This window comes from Sceloporus occidentalis, unplaced genomic scaffold (assembly GCF_023333645.1).
Source record: "Sceloporus occidentalis isolate IW3139 unplaced genomic scaffold, rSceOcc1.0.p SCAF_8, whole genome shotgun sequence".
NCBI classification, from domain to species: domain Eukaryota; kingdom Metazoa; phylum Chordata; class Lepidosauria; order Squamata; family Phrynosomatidae; genus Sceloporus; species Sceloporus occidentalis.
In genome coordinates this window covers 12,326,322-12,342,785 of record NW_028316988.1, presented here as the reverse complement: position 1 = coordinate 12,342,785, position 16,464 = coordinate 12,326,322, and the positions used below count along the sequence as shown (strand labels likewise).

Here is a 16,464-nt window from a genome sequence, read left to right as displayed (position 1 = left end):
CAACGAAGACCAACCCACCTTTCTCAGCGGAGTGGGCGTGGTTCCGGCGTGGGCCTCAAGAAGTCTCGCGAGAGTGAGGGGCGTGGCCTAAGAGGTGGGCGGGGCTCCCGGCTGTCACCGCGATGAGGAGACGACGCCGTCGACGAAGACGACGCCGCGGGGCCGCACCGGGCTTCGCCCCTCTCGGGGTCTGAGGGGAGGCGCCGGGCCCCAGGAGCTCCAGGGCGGGCCTGGCCGCCGCCTCAGACTCCCCGCCCTCCGCCTTCGCGGTTCCTCCGGAGAAGAAGACGAGGAAAAGGTGGGTGGTCCCGCCCCCTGCACGGAGGGAGGGGCAGCGAGAGGGGGCGTGGCCTGAGGGGGGCCCGCCCTCCCGCTCCTGAGCCAGAGAGGGAGGGGCCCTTGTGGAGGGGTCTTCACGTATTCTTGGACTGCAGCTCCCATCATCCCTCATTGTTGGCTGTGCTTGAGGCACTGGCTTCCCTCTTCCTTGTGTAGGGCCCCCAGACGTTCTTGGATTGCAGCTCCCATCATCCTTCAGCCTTGGCCCTGCTTCCCTTTCTCTTCTATGGGGCCTCCAGACGTTCTTGGACTGCAGCTCCCATCATCCTTCAGCCTTGGCCCTGCTTCCCTTTCTTTTCTATGGGACCCCCAGACGTTCTTGGACTGCAGCTCCCATCATCCTTCAGCCTTGGCCCTGGTTCCCTTTCTTTTCTATGGGACCCCCAGACGTTCTTGGACAGCAGCTCCCATCATCCTTCAGCCTTGGCCCTGCTTCCCTTTCTTTTCTATGGGACCCCCAGACGTTCTTGGACTGCAGCTCCCATCATCCTTCAGCCTTGGCCCTGCTTCCCTTTCTCTTCTATGGGGCCTCCAGACGTTCTTGGACTGCAGCTCCCATCATCCTTCAGCCTTGGCCCTGCTTCCCTTTCTTTTCTATGGGACCCCCAGACGTTCTTGGACTGCAGCTCCCATCATCCTTCAGCTTTGGCCCTGCTTCCCTTTCTCTTCTATGGGGCCCCCAGACGTTCTTGGACTGCAGCTCCCATCATCCTTCAGCCTTGGCCCTGCTTCCCTTTCTCTTCTATGGGGCCTCCAGACGTTCTTGGACTGCAGCTCCCATCATCCTTCAGCCTTGGCCCTGCTTCCCTTTCTTTTCTATGGGACCCCCAGACGTTCTTGGACTGCAGCTCCCATCATCCTTCAGCCTTGGCCCTGCTTCCCTTTCTTTTCTATGGGACCCCCAGACGTTCTTGGACTGCAGCTCCCATCATCCTTCAGCCTTGGTCCTGCTTCCCTTTCTCTTGTGAAGGGTCTCCAAATAGTCTTGGAATGCAGCTCCCATCATCTTTTCAGCGTTGGCCCTGCTTCCCTTTCTCTTCTGTGGGGCCTCCAGACATGCTTGGACTGCAGCTCCCATTATCCATCATGGCTCAAGGCTGTGGAATTCTGGGAAGGGTAGTATGCTGTTGTGGCGCCAGAGCTTTGCTTTGGTCTTGGACGCCTCAGCGTTGATCTCACATCAACTGACCTGTGTCCTGGAGGGCTAGACAGTTATAGCCATACAGATAATTGCATTTGTATGTCATGGATGCTGTTGGCACTATAGACACACACACACACATATATATAAACACACATATATACATATACATATATTCTGCCTCATTCAGATCCTTAGGACTTCCAGCACAAGACGATGGACCAACCATCCTCACATCCCAACCAGCATTGCGCAGGATTGTGCAGGGAGAAAAGCTTTTATGACACATAGATGATCATAATAATAATAATAATAATAATAAATTATATTTATACCCTGCCTCTCCTTTAAGACCATACGGCAAAAAAACAAGATAAGTAAACAACAGCAACAACAGCTGAAGGCGAGCCGAACCCTGCCAGGTATAAGCCTTCTCTCTGGAGATGCAAGCTTTAGCCAGTGGTCAAAGAATGGCCCTTTGCGCATGGTCAGGGGCATGCCTTCTTTATTTCTTCGCGTCTTTCAGGAACGTGCCCCTGCTCAGATGGAGCCCTGACTTTGTGGCAGACGCAGCAAACGCCGTACAGAAATAGTGAGTCTCAATGCTATTTAGGGGAGGCCTATTTAAACGCCAGGGCATCACATCTAGACAATGTGGGTGCTGCTATTATCATTGTTGTTGTTGTTGTTATTGTTATGGCTGCTGCTCTTCCTTGTGACTCAGGGCTCTCTCTTTCCCCATCTCTGGCTGCCCTAGACCAAGCCTGGTGTGTGAAAAGTGAAAGCGCACCCTGCAAGTAAGTGTGTGTGTGTGTGTGTGAATTCCTGTGTGTGTGTGAATAGTGAAACTGAAACTCAGGATAGTTTGGGGATCTCTCCCTTTTCTGTAGGGCTCTTGTCTTATTTGACTTGGAGAAAGAGGAAACTAGAGGATCCAACCCTCCCAAAAGCAGCAATTGCATTCTCACTGCTTGTTACTGAAAGAAAGGTACAGCAGTACAAGATCAAAATGCTGCTTATAACACTGTCTTCATGCCTACCTTAAAGGGAGTCCTGCTAGTTTAGTTTCAGAAAGGCTGGCTTACAGTTGCAGCGTAACAGCAATCCCCTAACCGTGTTTCATTGGAAAGAAACATGGCTATTTCAAATAGGATTCCATCTTGGTTAGGATTGGCATGGAACGGCATTTGACTTGGGATGCTTCTGGGTGTCGCTCACTGAGTTATTTAATTGTGGGGCCTGTCCCAAGATTAGCTGAAACATTACAAATTGTGTTCTTGATATCTTTATATTGATTTGCCTAAATGCTGGCTGAATAGAGATCTGTTTCCCCTGAAAATGGAGGTTCTGTGTCATTATTATAATTAATAGTATTAATATTTTGTATCACATATGATAAACCTATCAAGCAGCATTGCTTGTCTTAGTTAGGAAGGGAATCCCCACATGCAAAGTCATTATTATTATTATTATTGCTATTATTACTAGGGTTAAGGACTACAGGAGCTCCAAACTGGGATCCCAAGGGCCACAGGTCACCCTCAGACATCACTTTAAAAGAGTGATTTAAATGAGAAGGGAGACTCTCCAAGCAGAAGCAGACTAGCTTTCCATAGCTGAGCACCTTGTCCGGCTGCACTCAAACCCCTACATTACGCTGGTCCTCTCCTGGGAGAGATGTAAATATAGCAGATGAATGAATAATGAATAGGATGCAGCATTTGGAAACCTCTCATCTCTGGTGGCTTCAGATATTGCTGGAAGTAGAGGAGAACAACTCAGCGAAGACCTGTTCAGGATCATGGGATAGATAATGTCCCTTAATGGTCACCAGGATCCAGCCCTAAGCAACTTAACACCTTTGTAGCTGACCTGTTTAATTGGGCCAAGATTAAGAACCAGTGAGGTTTGTTTGGCATAACCAACCATGCTTAGAAAGCAAGCTTCCGCATCCTGAGCTAACGGGAGTTAACTGAGAGAATGATTTCAAGCGCAGCCATTGCATACGAAGCATTGCAATCATCTGAACTAAAACTAGCTGGTGCGCTACCAGTGGGCAGGCTATTTCTGTCCAGAAGTGATCATGCCTAGTTTTAAGAAGGTGACATTAAACCGGCAACCACAGAATGGTCAGTCGAATGGCCTAAATTGACACGAGAACTTGGGATTTGTACAGGGCTAGACTACAGCTCCCAGAACCCCCCAGCCATTGCGTGTTAGACTATATGTTGCATCATCCACAGCCAGCAGGGACAAAATCCATGCTGGCCAGGTAATAGTGGGAGTTGTAGTCTAAACCCATCTGGAGGGTACTATGCTGTGGAAAGCTAGACTCCGTTGTCAAAATGTTCCATGAACAGAACCACCACAGATACTAGCTCTTGAACAAACGGGAGCAAACCTCCCAAATGTTAAAAGCTCTGCATGGGGAGAAGAACACTTTGTCTCAAGTGCTTCCTCTGTTGCTTCCAGGCGTTAGATAACCAGGGTTCCAAACAGAATATTTAAACAGATGGCAGGAATTAAAAATGTGTGCAGAAAAGCAAGCCTTAAAATCACCAGTGTCTTTGTAAGCATTTCAACGTGTTGCGACTGATCAAATTGTCGTCCAGCCAAAGTCTGTCCAAAATATGGAACTGGGAGCTGTGGTTGCGCTCAGGTGAGCCCAGTTTCTTAAGACTTCTTCCTTGGTTGTCTTCCTTGTTCACCCCCAACAAGAACATCCGTTGGTTGCCTGTTTTCATTCCTACCCATGTCCAAGCCTTGGACTCTGATTCTTAGGGGATCCAACATATTCTCTCTGGGGCTGGGTTCAGGGGCCACCGCCAACCACAGATCCTTCTGGCACCGGTGGCTTCTTCTTTTTCTATTTACTTGTTCACTTTCCTTCTTTATTTATAACCTGCTTTTGTTGCTCACGCAAAGCGATGGATCGATTGAAGGGGAAGCCTTCCCTCACTTCCTCATCTCCTTCTGCTATAAGGAGCCTGGAGGAGACTTAGAGACTCCCAAAACTGGCAGCTCTCCTTTTTCAGGTGAAAAAAAATGTATAGGTAGGATAGGGTTGGGAAGGGCTGTAGGTTGCACTACTGGGAGGGAGGAGTTGTGGGTGCCTCCCTAGTGAATATAGTGAAAGCAGAAGTCTTCTGATGAGGCTTTGTGTTGCTCCTGTGTGCCTCCAAGTTGTTTTTGACTTACAGCGACTCTAAGACGATCCTACTGTGGGGTTTTCTTGGCAAGTTTCTTCAGGGGAGGTTACCTGTATGTTAACTGGGCAGCAGATTTGCTTTCTCCAGAAGCGGACCAGCTGGTTTCCTTCCTTATGGTACCCAAAAGCCATTTGCTCGCCGTGCAGCATTTCAGCCATGGGTGTGACAGCTTCTCCTCCCGCATTTTAGCGGGCAGCTGTCATTTGGGCAGCCAGGAACTCACCATGTGCGAATGTTGGAATAGCTCCCTTTCACAGAGCAGGTGTCAGCTTTGCTCAGGTTTGTTTAGCTCTCCATTTTGTGTTTGCGCCATTTGTGCACCTATTCCCCATGCGGAGAGGAATTCAAATCAGCATTCTCAAGCTGAAGTATGTGAGCCCCATAAATCATGCACATTTTTCTAACTCAGCTATGAGGAAGGGTGGGTATAAATGTAATGAAGAAATCATTTGTTTTACTTTCTGTTTGATGCAAGTGGCAATCATTCCCCCCCCCCCCCCCCGCTTTGCACAGATCACTGGAAATCTTATGCAGCAATCCTATGGGCTTATGTCATTTAGTCAACATTGGGCACACTTTCAGGTTTTCTTTGAGAGCGTAAGGGCTGGAAACTTAACTTTAAGCTACAGTTCTTAGGACGCTATTCTTAATACTACCTTTTATGCAATCACATTCATCTTTATTATGATATATGACCGGCAGTATAAAAGAAAAAGCATACAACATGATTAATTAAAACAAATGGACATGACAAGGAGTAAAACAACTTACACTTTCAAGTAGGGGGCAGGGGATGGCTTATTCACAACACTGACCCTTCCCAACTGAAAACCTTTGTGGGAAAACTTGGAGAAAGAAAAGATTGCCTAGAACGGAGATGTACCAAAGAAAAGGATGGTTAAATGTTTACAGAGACCCCCAGGCAGTGCTCATCACGAAGAATCAACTCTGTTGGTGCATTAATCGATTGAGGAGTAAGCTGTTTGTAAATGTTTGTAGGTCAATGAATGACACCACACCTGTTTGCTTTGACAGCTGCCAAACCCTGGACGGTGTCGAGATGGTCTGCTAGCCGTCCGAGCGAGTGAGCGGGCGGGCGCTCGGCTTCCACGATGCCTGTGCAGGCGGCCCAGTGGACGGAGTTCCTGTCCTGCCCAATCTGCTACAACGAGTTTGACGAGAACGTGCACAAGCCCATCAGCTTAGGCTGCTCCCACACCGTCTGCAAGACCTGCCTGAATAAGTTGCACCGCAAGGCCTGCCCTTTTGACCAGACAGCCATCAACACCGACATCGACGTGCTTCCTGTCAACTTTGCACTTCTCCAGTTAGTTGGAGCCCAGGTACAGAAGCCAGGAAGCTTCCGTGTGGCTCATGCAGGGGTTAAAGAAAAACCTCTTGGGAGTTAGGATGAACAAATGGCAAGTGAATCCTGGATGAAAGCAACCTGTGTCTGTGTGTAAGCCACAGAAAAGGAGAATCTGGCTGAAGTTGTTGGGGCCCCCAAGTGCATGCACCTCATTTCCAAAAATGCCTCAATCCCAAACTGCTACTTTTCAGTACAGAGGTAGATTTTAAAAAGGTAACTGTATGGTCTATAATTCCAGAGTTAGGATCTGTGTATAGAAATGGTGAATAATTTCCTGCCGCATCGGTAGACAGTGCATGCAAGTCACAATTGTCATCTCTACTTTTGTGACTTCTGTAGGTCCCTGATCACCAGACCATCAAATTAAGCAATCTAGGAGAGAACAAACACTATGAGGTGGCGAAGAAGTGTGTCGAAGATCTGGCGCTTTATTTAAGGCCGCTAAGCGGAGGCAAGGGTAAGTCCTGTGTAAACTAATGCAAGGAGTCCAAGTTCCTTCAGAACCCAGCAGTAAGTTTGATAGTCTTGTTCAGATGACAGACTTTAAATAAGATGTGAACACAGGACACTGCTTTATACCAGGTCAGGCTCTTTGTCTGTCTGCCACAGTATTGTGCACTGGTTTTGGTTTTATAATGTGAATTGCTTTAGTCTCTCTTCCTAGTTTTAATATGGTTTTATATTCTGCTTCTTCCATTGTATTATTTTAGTATTTTAAAGTACGGCACTTTGAGAGTTTTGGTGAGTGGGTCCTATTCAAGTACAATAAATGAAATCAAAAGGCTGATTGCCAACAGCTCTCCAGGGTCTCATCTGATATCTGATCCTTTTTAAACTGGAGATAATAGGGGATTGAACTCAGGATCTTCAGTGGATACCATATATAGCCCTGCCACTGAAGCGACCTCCTAACGCTGTCAAAAGGAACTCAGATCAGGAATGCTCAGATACGTAAAACCTCCATGTGGAATGAAACTTATTTATGAAATTTATGAATGTATGAAATGTATTTATTTGTGGCATTTAATTATCACCTCTTGAGCCATCAGACTCTGTGAGTCAATGCACAATAAATTAAAAAAAGAACAGTTTTAAAAATTAAATAACTGAAAAGCAATTAAAAACAGTCCTCTTTTTAAAATAGTTCTAAAACCAAACAGTTAAAGCTAGAGCAGACACACCTAGTTTTAAGAGTGAAAGGTGATGCAAAACAGCACAGTCTTTACTCCAAAGAGACGGAGCCAGCCTGAGGTTGGGGTGCAGCCAAAGAGACAGTCGTGTCACCTGTAACCACCACCCAAACCTCATGCAGTGGGGAAATATAACAGGGCCTCCGGTGGTGCTCTTAAATTTGGGGCATGCTCCTATGGGAGGAAGTGGTCTTTCAGATACCCTAGCCCCAAGCCCCGTCAGCTTACTTCTCTTGGGACCTGTATATTTTGTATGCTGTGCAGCCCTGTGCCCTGAATACTGAAGCCCTTCTCTTGTTTAACACACCTCTCTGCCATTCACTCCTCGTCTCTTGCCCACTTTAAAGGTGTTGCCAGTTTGAACCAGAGCGCACTGAGCCGGCCAATGCAAAGGAAGCTGGTCACCCTGGTGAACTGTCAGCTGGTCGAAGAGGAGGGTCGGGTCAGGGCCATGCGGGCAGCCCGCTCTCTCGGGGAGCGAACCGTGACTGAGCTAATCCTGCAGCACCAGAACCCTCAGCAGCTCTCTGCCAACCTCTGGGCTGCTGTCCGGGCACGAGGATGCCAGTTCCTTGGGCCAGGTAAGCTCTGAGCTGAAAGAATGTGTATCATCTCACTTGTTGAGAGATGCTACTATTCCCGCTCCTCTACCTTAGCATCTTTTCTTGATTTGACAAATGTCAAGAAAGAGCACAGAGGCAGACAGGCTTCAGTATGGACATGCCCAAAGCCCAAATATCTCCTCTAAAGTCCCTCTCAAAATGGTGACAGGAAGTGACACAGTTTGAGATGGACACAAAAGAAAATTGAGGCATTAGGGCTTGCTCTGGAGGTGGGTGGCCTATGGGAAGCCAAGGGGGATGGTGGTTCTTGGCCGACACACAGATGTCTGCCGTTGCTTGAATCCCTTTGTCCCATGCTGTTTTCCTGGTGAAGATCCTCCCATCCATAGTTTGTGATCACATTCTGAAAAAGTAGTTACTTTGGTATGATGGATTTTCATCAGAAAAAAAACACGCAAGTACACACATGTTCAGGAAGAAATTATCAGTAAGGGGAAAAAATGTCTCCATTGTATTCTTGGTCTTTCAAGACTGTAACGTCTGCCTTTGGGTTCCTAGCTATGCAGGAGGAAGCCTTGAAGCTGGTGCTTCTGGCCTTGGAAGATGGATCAGCCCTCTCCCGGAAAGTCTTGGTGCTTTTTGTTGTCCAAAGGCTGGAGCCAAGATTCCCTCAGGCATCAAAAACCAGCATTGGCCACGTGGTGCAGCTGCTTTATCGAGCTTCATGCTTCAAGGTGTGACACCTCTGCTCTTTTTCCTTCCTTTTTTAAAAAATGAAAGTGCATTTTCTTTCATTCTGTCGTTTGGTAGCTCCCATTTACCAGCATTGGCTTTCGCAAACTATTGGTTATGGAACCTTAGAAGAGATTTACTGTTGTTTAGGAAGAGCTGCCAACCCATGAAAAATATTTGGAGTGTTTGAATTTTATTGCTCCCATGGCTTTTCCCCATTCCTTAAAAAAAAACTACTACAGTGAAGCCACTGAATTAGATTTTTCCAAAAATCTTGGTGTCTGTCCATTTAACATAAAATAGAAAGACCCCCAAAGATGGAGAGTCCATCACCCTCCAAGTCAGTTAGATGTTTGACTGGACTGCAGCTGGGTCAATTATGTCTTGCATATTCAATTGCGTAGGTCACCAAAAGGGACGAGGATTCTTCCCTGATGCAACTGAAAGAGGAATTTCGCAGCTACGAGGCACTGAGGAGGGAACATGATGCTCAGATTGTCCACATTGCCATGGAAGCTGGGCTTCGGATCTCGCCAGAGCAATGGTCTTCCCTCCTTTATGGCGATCTAGCCCACAAGTCCCACATGCAGTCCATCATCGACAAGGTGAGCCACAGCTTCCAAAGTATCTGCCTTTTCCTTGTTCCTGTTTTTCTGGCGCGGGGCGTCTGATGATGAAGCTGCATAGGGCAGATTCTGAGCTGAGAGGCGCAGCCTTCCAGCGCTGATCCTGTTTATGCTGCCTGAAGATGCTTTCCCATTTCAATAGACTTTTTCATGTTGCAGTTAAAATTTATCAGATGCTTTTAAAAAAACTGAGACTGCATCTGTCCCTAGCAATAATGAATCATAGGGATAATATAATACGTCTGAAGCAAAGCATTCTTTCTTCTCTTTAGCTTCAGTCCCCAGAATCCTTTGCCAAAAGTGTGCAGGAATTGACAATCGTTCTGCAGCGTACAAATGACCCTGCAAATTTAAACAGGCTTCGCCCCCATCTGGAGCTTTTGGCCAACATAGATCCTAATCCAGGTATGTGAACTGTGAAAATTTGTGAGTGTGTGTGTGTGAGAGAGAGAGAGAGGGCGTGCATGTGCATCCTTATATATTTTATGCTCATTTCTGTCAAAAAGTGAGAAGAATATTTGGTTTCTCTCATACTCTATCAAATTCCTCTTTTGGGGTTGCTTTATAGATTGCAAAATCAGTACACGCAGCAGGAAAGCTGGATGTGCTTTTAATCTATTACTATTATTATTATTATATTTAATTGCCACGCAACATGGTGTTGATCACAAGAATAAACACTTTCAGTCATTTTAAATTAACATTTTGGTAAATTCTCTTTGTTAATTTGTGCGATCCATTGCTCAGGACATTTTCACAAAAACACATAGAAATGCAACATGTTCTGACCAGCTCTCACTTGTTCGTTATTTCCTCTGTTATTTCTTGCTACTCTTGCAGATGCTGCATCTCCAACGTGGGAACAGCTGGAAAATGCCATGGTGGCTGTGAAGACGGTTGTCCATGGCCTGGTGGACTTCATCCAGAACTATAGTAGGAAAGGCCATGAAGCCCCACAGGTGAGTGGAATCAGAAGTGAGTGGTGGCCTTCCCTGCCATTTCTGCCTCCTTGTTGCACTACCAAAGGCTTCCTTAACCTGTCTCCAAACATCCTGAATGCAGAATGCAACTACATTCTGGTGAGGCAGAATGATCCTTATAGTTTGGGGGCCCTGCATTTTGAAGAATAAGGATCACTTTGGGCTGTATTCTGGACTGCTCTGACGAAAAGCTTTACTGACTCCCCTTCCCCTTCTTATCTGTCAAAGCCTCAACCAAACAGCAAATACAAAACAAGCATGTGCCGTGACCTGCGCCAGCAAGGCGGCTGCCCCCGAGGGACTAACTGCACTTTTGCTCACTCTCAGGAGGAGCTGGAGAAGTAAGTACCAGACCAGAGGAGGAAAAATATCTCTGCGGATTCTCAGTGCACAGCATTCCCTTTTATCAGCTGGGGACCGTCTCAGTTAGGGATAAAAGATTTTTCTAGTTCATGCATTGCTTAGCCTGGTGGAATAAAGACGTGTTACCAGAGTTTACAAAAGTTAGCATTTTGAATTACAGTTCCCCTTATGTGGCTGGGGCTTCTGGAAGCTGAAGTCCAAAACAAATGAAGGACCAGAGGCTGGGAACCACTTTGCACCTTGAAGAGCTCCTTTAAAATTTAGGGAATCAAACCTGTGGTGGGGTCACAGCCAAGTGGCATGGAGGCTGCCAGCCATGTCTGGTAGCACCAAAACCTCCCTCCATTTGACTGCCTCTGGGACATCTTCAGATGCTAGCAGGCATGGCTCCTGTTCTTACAGCTTTGCTTTAATGCCAGACCATTTTCTCCAATTCACTTGCTCTGGAATAAAACCTTCATTTGTTTTTCATTAACTGCAGGTATCGGCTTAGGAACAAGAAGATCACTGCCACAGTACGGACCTTCCCTCTTCTAGGCAAAGCTGCTGTCACAAGCCCCGTGTCCACAACTGCAGGGAATGTAATTTCCATTATCGGAAGCCCGGAGATGGCTGGAAAGCTAGTGCCAAACCCCAACGGCATTGGAAGTCTAGAGAGCGGCGTGCCCCAGCTTGTTCCCCGTTGCTCCGACACGTCTTCCTTAAGGATTCTGGAGAAGGCAGGGAAGGCTGGAACCAACGGCCAGAACATCTCCGGGTCTCCAACAGATCCTCTGCCAGAAAAGTATGTGCCTCGGCAGGAGAATACTTCTGTTGCTGGTTCTAGAAGATCAGCGGAGATGAGTTGCAGGAGGGAGCTAGGGCCATTTTACTAGAAGTGTCCTCCTCAGATACACATTCATGCAGAGTGGAATGCTTCTTCACACTGTGATATATGTGTGCTTGGGCTGACAGAGTGAATTTTCTTTTTATCATAAGAAGTTCTATCCATAGGTAGATTCAGTGAATTGCTTAGTCAAAATTCAGCCCAAGATTTATTCCATAAATGGATGGTCCTAAGTTACTAATTTTTTTCTCTTTTTCCAGGAAAATTGGTTCGCCTCCGAAGACTCCAGTCAGCCAGTCAGCAGCTACCTCAATAGGTCCTCCTCCTCCTCCTCCTCCCCCTCCTCCTGTTGGGACGGAGATGAGCCCCATTTCTCCCAAATCTGGCCCTTTTGCTGCCAGGGTGCCTATCTACCCACCACATTCGGACAACCTGCAGTATTTTCAAGATCCCAGGGCCCATCTCTCCTATGAGGCCCCGCACTACGCACAAGCAGGTGAGCACTATCCCAGCTGTGAGAAGGTTTTTTTTAGGGAAAGCATTCGTAGCAGAGGTGAATTTGTGTGCCAACTGTGCTGTGTCATTCTTGGGCGTGTGGAGTTCAGGTGGAGAACAGTGTGACACCGCAGACAACCTGCTGAGTTTTGCCAATGTTTCTCATTCCATAGGTTACTATGCACCGCCACCAACGGTCCCAGCTGGGGTGACTCCTTGCCTCCCTCGCTTTGTGAGGTCTGGAAATGTCCCGGAGTCGCCTCTCCCACCTGCTTCTGTGCCCTACGGTGACCATTACAATGCATTTCCCCCTCGGGACAGGCTGAGCTCTCCGTACCAGCAGCCCCCACCACAGCCATATGGGCCAGTGCCCCCGGTTCCCTCTGGGATGTACGCTCCAGTCTACGACAGCCGGCGTATCTGGCGGCCGCAGATGTACCCGCGGGATGATATCATCAGGAGCAACTCCTTACCGCCCATGGATGTCGTCCACCCCTCCGTCTACCAGACCTTTCTGCGGGAAAGATACAACTCGCTGGATAGCTACTACTCTGTGGCTTGCCCGCTGCCAGCAGAGCAAAGGACAGTGGCTTTGTCGAGGGTAAGCACTACTTTGGATTTTTGTAACTGAGGTTCAGCCCACGATGGGCTCAGATAGTGCTGAGGTAGACAGACTGGTTCAAATTGCAACATCCCCAGATGATGTTGGACTGAAGCTCCCATCAGCCCTATCCAGATGAGAGGAGGCTGAGCCCTCTGCCTGTCTTCTACATGGCATTGATAGCTGAACATACAAACCCTATGTGAAGTATGTAGTTTGCCTTTTGATATGAGCTGTACTGCATATGTTTATTATAATCCAATCTTATAACAAGCATTTCTGGTGCCTTCCTTCCAGGAGCCTTGCAGCCACCTGAAGCCTGCTTATGACGACCCACTCAGAAGGAAACCAGAGCAGTGGGCTCCGTGCCATGCACAAAAAACACCTCTTGTGTCATCCTCTGTCCTTCCAACAGCTACGCAGTCTCCACCATCACCTTCCCCTCTTTTCAGTGTGGACCTGGGCACAGAGGTAAGGCTCTAGAGCAGTGGTTCCCAACCTGTGGGTCAGGACCCCTTTGGGGGTCGAACGACCCTTTCACAGGGGTCGCCTAAGACCATTGGAAAACACATATTTGCATGTAGCGATGAAAAATAATTGTATGATTGGGGGTCACCACAATATGAGGAACTGTATTAAAGGGTCACGGCATTAGGAAGGTTGAGAACCACTGCTCTAGAGCCCCTGGGTATCAGAAAAAGGTGGGCGTTTCCCTTGTCTGATTCCTTCCTGGTAAGGTTGAGAGGCAGGTTAGCTTCTGTTAGATTATCGAACACTGTGTCCCTAACTCTAGGAAGTTAGTCCAGGGGGGATTGATCAGAGGAGATAACAGGTGGATCAGGATCTCTCTGGGCCTTTTGCTCCTGCAGTTCTGTGAGAGCTCTGGCGATTTGAGTGGCACCAAATACGAGGACGACCGACTCTCCCACTACTCGCCCTGGTCCTGTGGCACCATCAGCTCCTGCATCAACACCATTGAGTCTGAGCCCAAGGACGTCATTGCCAACTCAGGCACGGTACTCTTGGTAAGGCATCAAGTCTTCATCAATTCGTTCTGTTTGATGACTTGCACATGAGTCTCCCTCTCCCAGTTGGCATACAGGCTTTTTGTATGAGCTCTCCTTTTTCTCTCTGGCTCACCATAGGATCTGGACAGCAGTGACATGAAGCGACGGGTGCATCTCTTTGAAACCCAGAGGCGGATGAAGGAGGAAGACCCCATCATTCCTTTTGGTGACGGGCCCATCATCTCCAAATGGGGTGCCATCTCCCGGTCATCACGCACGGGTTACCACACGACAGACCCGATCCAAGCCACTGCTTCCCAAGGAAGTGCTACAAAGCCGATCAGCATGTCAGGTTTGGCCCGGGGTTGGGTTTTGATAGACTTGGGTATTATATATTATTGTTATTGCTGCTGCTACTGCTGCTACTCTTGCTCTTGCTGCTTCTGCTGCTAAGGCTGATCCTCCTCTTCCTTTTTGGACTACAAATCTCAGAATCCCTCAGCCAGGAGTAGTCCACAAAGACAGCATTCCCAAACTCTGGTCTTTGAGCCTTGAACTGCATAGAGATGGGCTGTGGGAGGCAGGGAGTTGAACTTCTCTGTTGTCCCATCCCAGATTATATCCCATACGTCAGCACCGTCGATTCAAGATGGAGTTCCTACACGTCAGAGTCTACTTCATCAGCATCTTTCATAGAACGGTAGGCAAGTGGTGTTCTGGCTACCTGATCTCATCAATAAGGCCAGGGGGATACCTGGAAGTGGGTGGGATTGTTAGTAATCCCCATAAGATTACTGAGGGCCGGTCTCTTTTAATAAGGCTTTTTATGGAAGGGGGTGGAGGGCAAGGAGGTGGGGTGCACCCCTCGCTGTTGCATTGCGGTGTTCTCTCCACCTCACAAGGAGTGACCCATTAAACCTTCCTCTCTTTAAAGGGATCGGTTCATCGTTACAGATGTCTCTGCCCCAAGAAAGCACTCTAGTACTGGAGATCTACTGAGCATAGAACTGCAGCAGGTAGAGCTGTTGTGACAACTTTGCCTGGGGACTTTGGGGAGCAGAGGATTTTCAGAACACCAGTTTGTTTAGTATATGAAATGGCTCTGTTTTGTTGAGGGTGCAGACTATTGCTTCCCCCCTGTGTCTCCACCCAGGTTACAGTATTGCTCCTGACACAACTAGAAATGTGACTTGACATGCATGGAGTGAATTCTGAGAGCAGTTGGGGAAATGATGGGAGGGCTTTGCTTGACATTTCCAGAGAGGCCCTGTGGATTGCAAAACTTTGCCTATGGTTTAGGGTACTTTGAGAAACACAGAGTGAAGGAACATCACATTTGTTTCTTTAATGCCATTCTGTGCTGCTCTATCTTCCATGTATCGGAGGATGCTGCTGAGCGCAGTGGTTCGTCTGACCCTTTGCTTCTCTTTCTCTCTCTGGACTGCTTTTCGATGCAGGCCAAAAGTAACTCCTTACTGCTTCAGAGAGAGGCAAATGCACTAGCCACGCAGCAGAAGTGGAGCTCCTTAAACGAAGGTAGCCACCTCGCCTTAAACCTTCTGAGCAAGGACATTGATCTGAGGAACAGCGAGGTAAAATAAAAACAGACATAAATGTATTGGCTTTTTTTATGCCGGAGGAGGTGATATAGAAGGCCTGTGCTGTTTCTGCTACAGAATTTGTTTACATATTTAAATGTACATGTTATATAAATTTGATATTTCTGTACATATTAATATGTACAAATAAATATGTACTTCTTATTTAAATGTGGGCACATACATGAGGGCCAGGGATCAATTTGCTTTCCAAGTTGAAGCCCCTACACATACAGTGGGTAGTGTAGATATGGGGGGTGGTATTTGAGGTGCCAGCATGGTGAAGTGATTTGAGCATTGGACTATGACTCTGGAGACCAGGGTTCGAATCTCGGCTTCTCCTTTCCTGCACATCAGGTGGACTATCCTGAGGATGGCGCAGACACAAAGCCGGACCGAGACATTGAACTGGAACTTTCAGCGCTTGATGCCGATGAGCCTGACGGACAGGGAGAGCAAATTGAAGTAGGGAAATGCAACCATTCCTTTGATTTGCAGAATGCTTGGCTTGTGTGTGGGAAGCAGAGAGGGTTTATGGGTATGATTGGTCTTCTTCCATCCCTGTAGATGTCCATATTGAATAACAGTGCCATTAAGTTGCCACGTGAAGGATAATATGCCAGAAGATTTATTCTTGTTACTTGTCATAGCGTTTATGAATATGACGGTCAGCATGTTTACAGCAGTTTGAGTGTTTGACTAGGATACTGGGAGATCAGTGCTTGAATCTCCTCTCAGCCATGCAAACACACTGGGTGAACTTGGCCCTATAAACACATATATAGGTTGAATTTGAGTATTGGCCAGTTCGGGAAGCCCATCTGCAGGACATTGAGTCCAAACTGTGCCTTCCGCTTATTGTTTCCCAGCAGCTGATACATAAAGGCATGGGGCCTCTTATCCTAATAGTGTCTCCAGTTGTCATCGTTTCTGTTCCTCCTTTTCCCCTCTTTCAGGAGATTCTCAGCCTGCAGCTTGGGATTGGCGATCGAGATGAACATCTCTTCAACGGTTCAACCCTGGAGAATGGCCACTCGCTGGAACAGAAGGAAGCCAGGCAGCCAAAGCAACCCAGTTTAGGTGAAAACCTTGCTATTCTGTGAGTGTTAGACAAAAATGGCAGCATATGCTCACTTTAATGCTGTCCTTGCCCTGAGACTGAGCGGCATCATGGAGGCTGTGTCCATTCTGTCTCATCCTGCCCCCTTTAGCCCCTTGAAAAATTACTTGCTAAATGCTGAAATTCCCATGTCTACTCCCTCCTCATTTCTGAAGAACTGCAGAGCCATAGCTGTTTCCAGGTCGCAATGTTGGCAGCGTCTGTCTCACACTGTGCCCACATGGGCATGCCTAGTGTGCTGAGATGCCTGCTAACCATTGCTATCTCCTGGTCGCGTTAGGATTCATTTCCAGTTGGATTGCCAG

General features: G+C 47.6%; 1 protein-coding gene and 1 non-coding gene across 6 annotated transcripts in view; both read left to right on the top strand.

Annotated features, from left to right (window-relative positions):
• The first annotated feature begins 86 nt into the window (after nt 1–86).
• RC3H2 (ring finger and CCCH-type domains 2) overlaps nt 87–16,464 on the top strand; it is a 27,795-nt gene continuing 11,417 nt past the window's right edge. For 2 of the 5 annotated variants that reach the window (XM_089534691.1, XM_089534690.1), the window contains exons 1-20: nt 87–298; nt 5,725–6,032; nt 6,398–6,515; nt 7,596–7,829; nt 8,370–8,545; nt 8,948–9,148; nt 9,442–9,574; nt 10,010–10,128; nt 10,378–10,490; nt 10,994–11,296; nt 11,599–11,834; nt 12,007–12,434; nt 12,732–12,905; nt 13,304–13,459; nt 13,580–13,793; nt 14,057–14,141; nt 14,376–14,457; nt 14,899–15,033; nt 15,397–15,504; nt 15,996–16,138. In XM_089534691.1, coding sequence (XP_089390817.1) covers nt 5,802–6,032; nt 6,398–6,515; nt 7,596–7,829; nt 8,370–8,545; nt 8,948–9,148; nt 9,442–9,574; nt 10,010–10,128; nt 10,378–10,490; nt 10,994–11,296; nt 11,599–11,834; nt 12,007–12,434; nt 12,732–12,905; nt 13,304–13,459; nt 13,580–13,793; nt 14,057–14,141; nt 14,376–14,457; nt 14,899–15,033; nt 15,397–15,504; nt 15,996–16,138 — 3,389 coding nt within the window. In that variant the 5' untranslated portion in view covers nt 87–298; nt 5,725–5,801. The other 3 variants (XM_089534692.1, XM_089534695.1, XM_089534693.1) reach the window with 3 other exon arrangements.
• Nucleotides 9,192–9,305, top strand: LOC149307944 (small nucleolar RNA SNORD90). Its single transcript, XR_016282261.1, has one exon. It is a non-coding gene; the product is annotated as a small nucleolar RNA SNORD90 (small nucleolar RNA).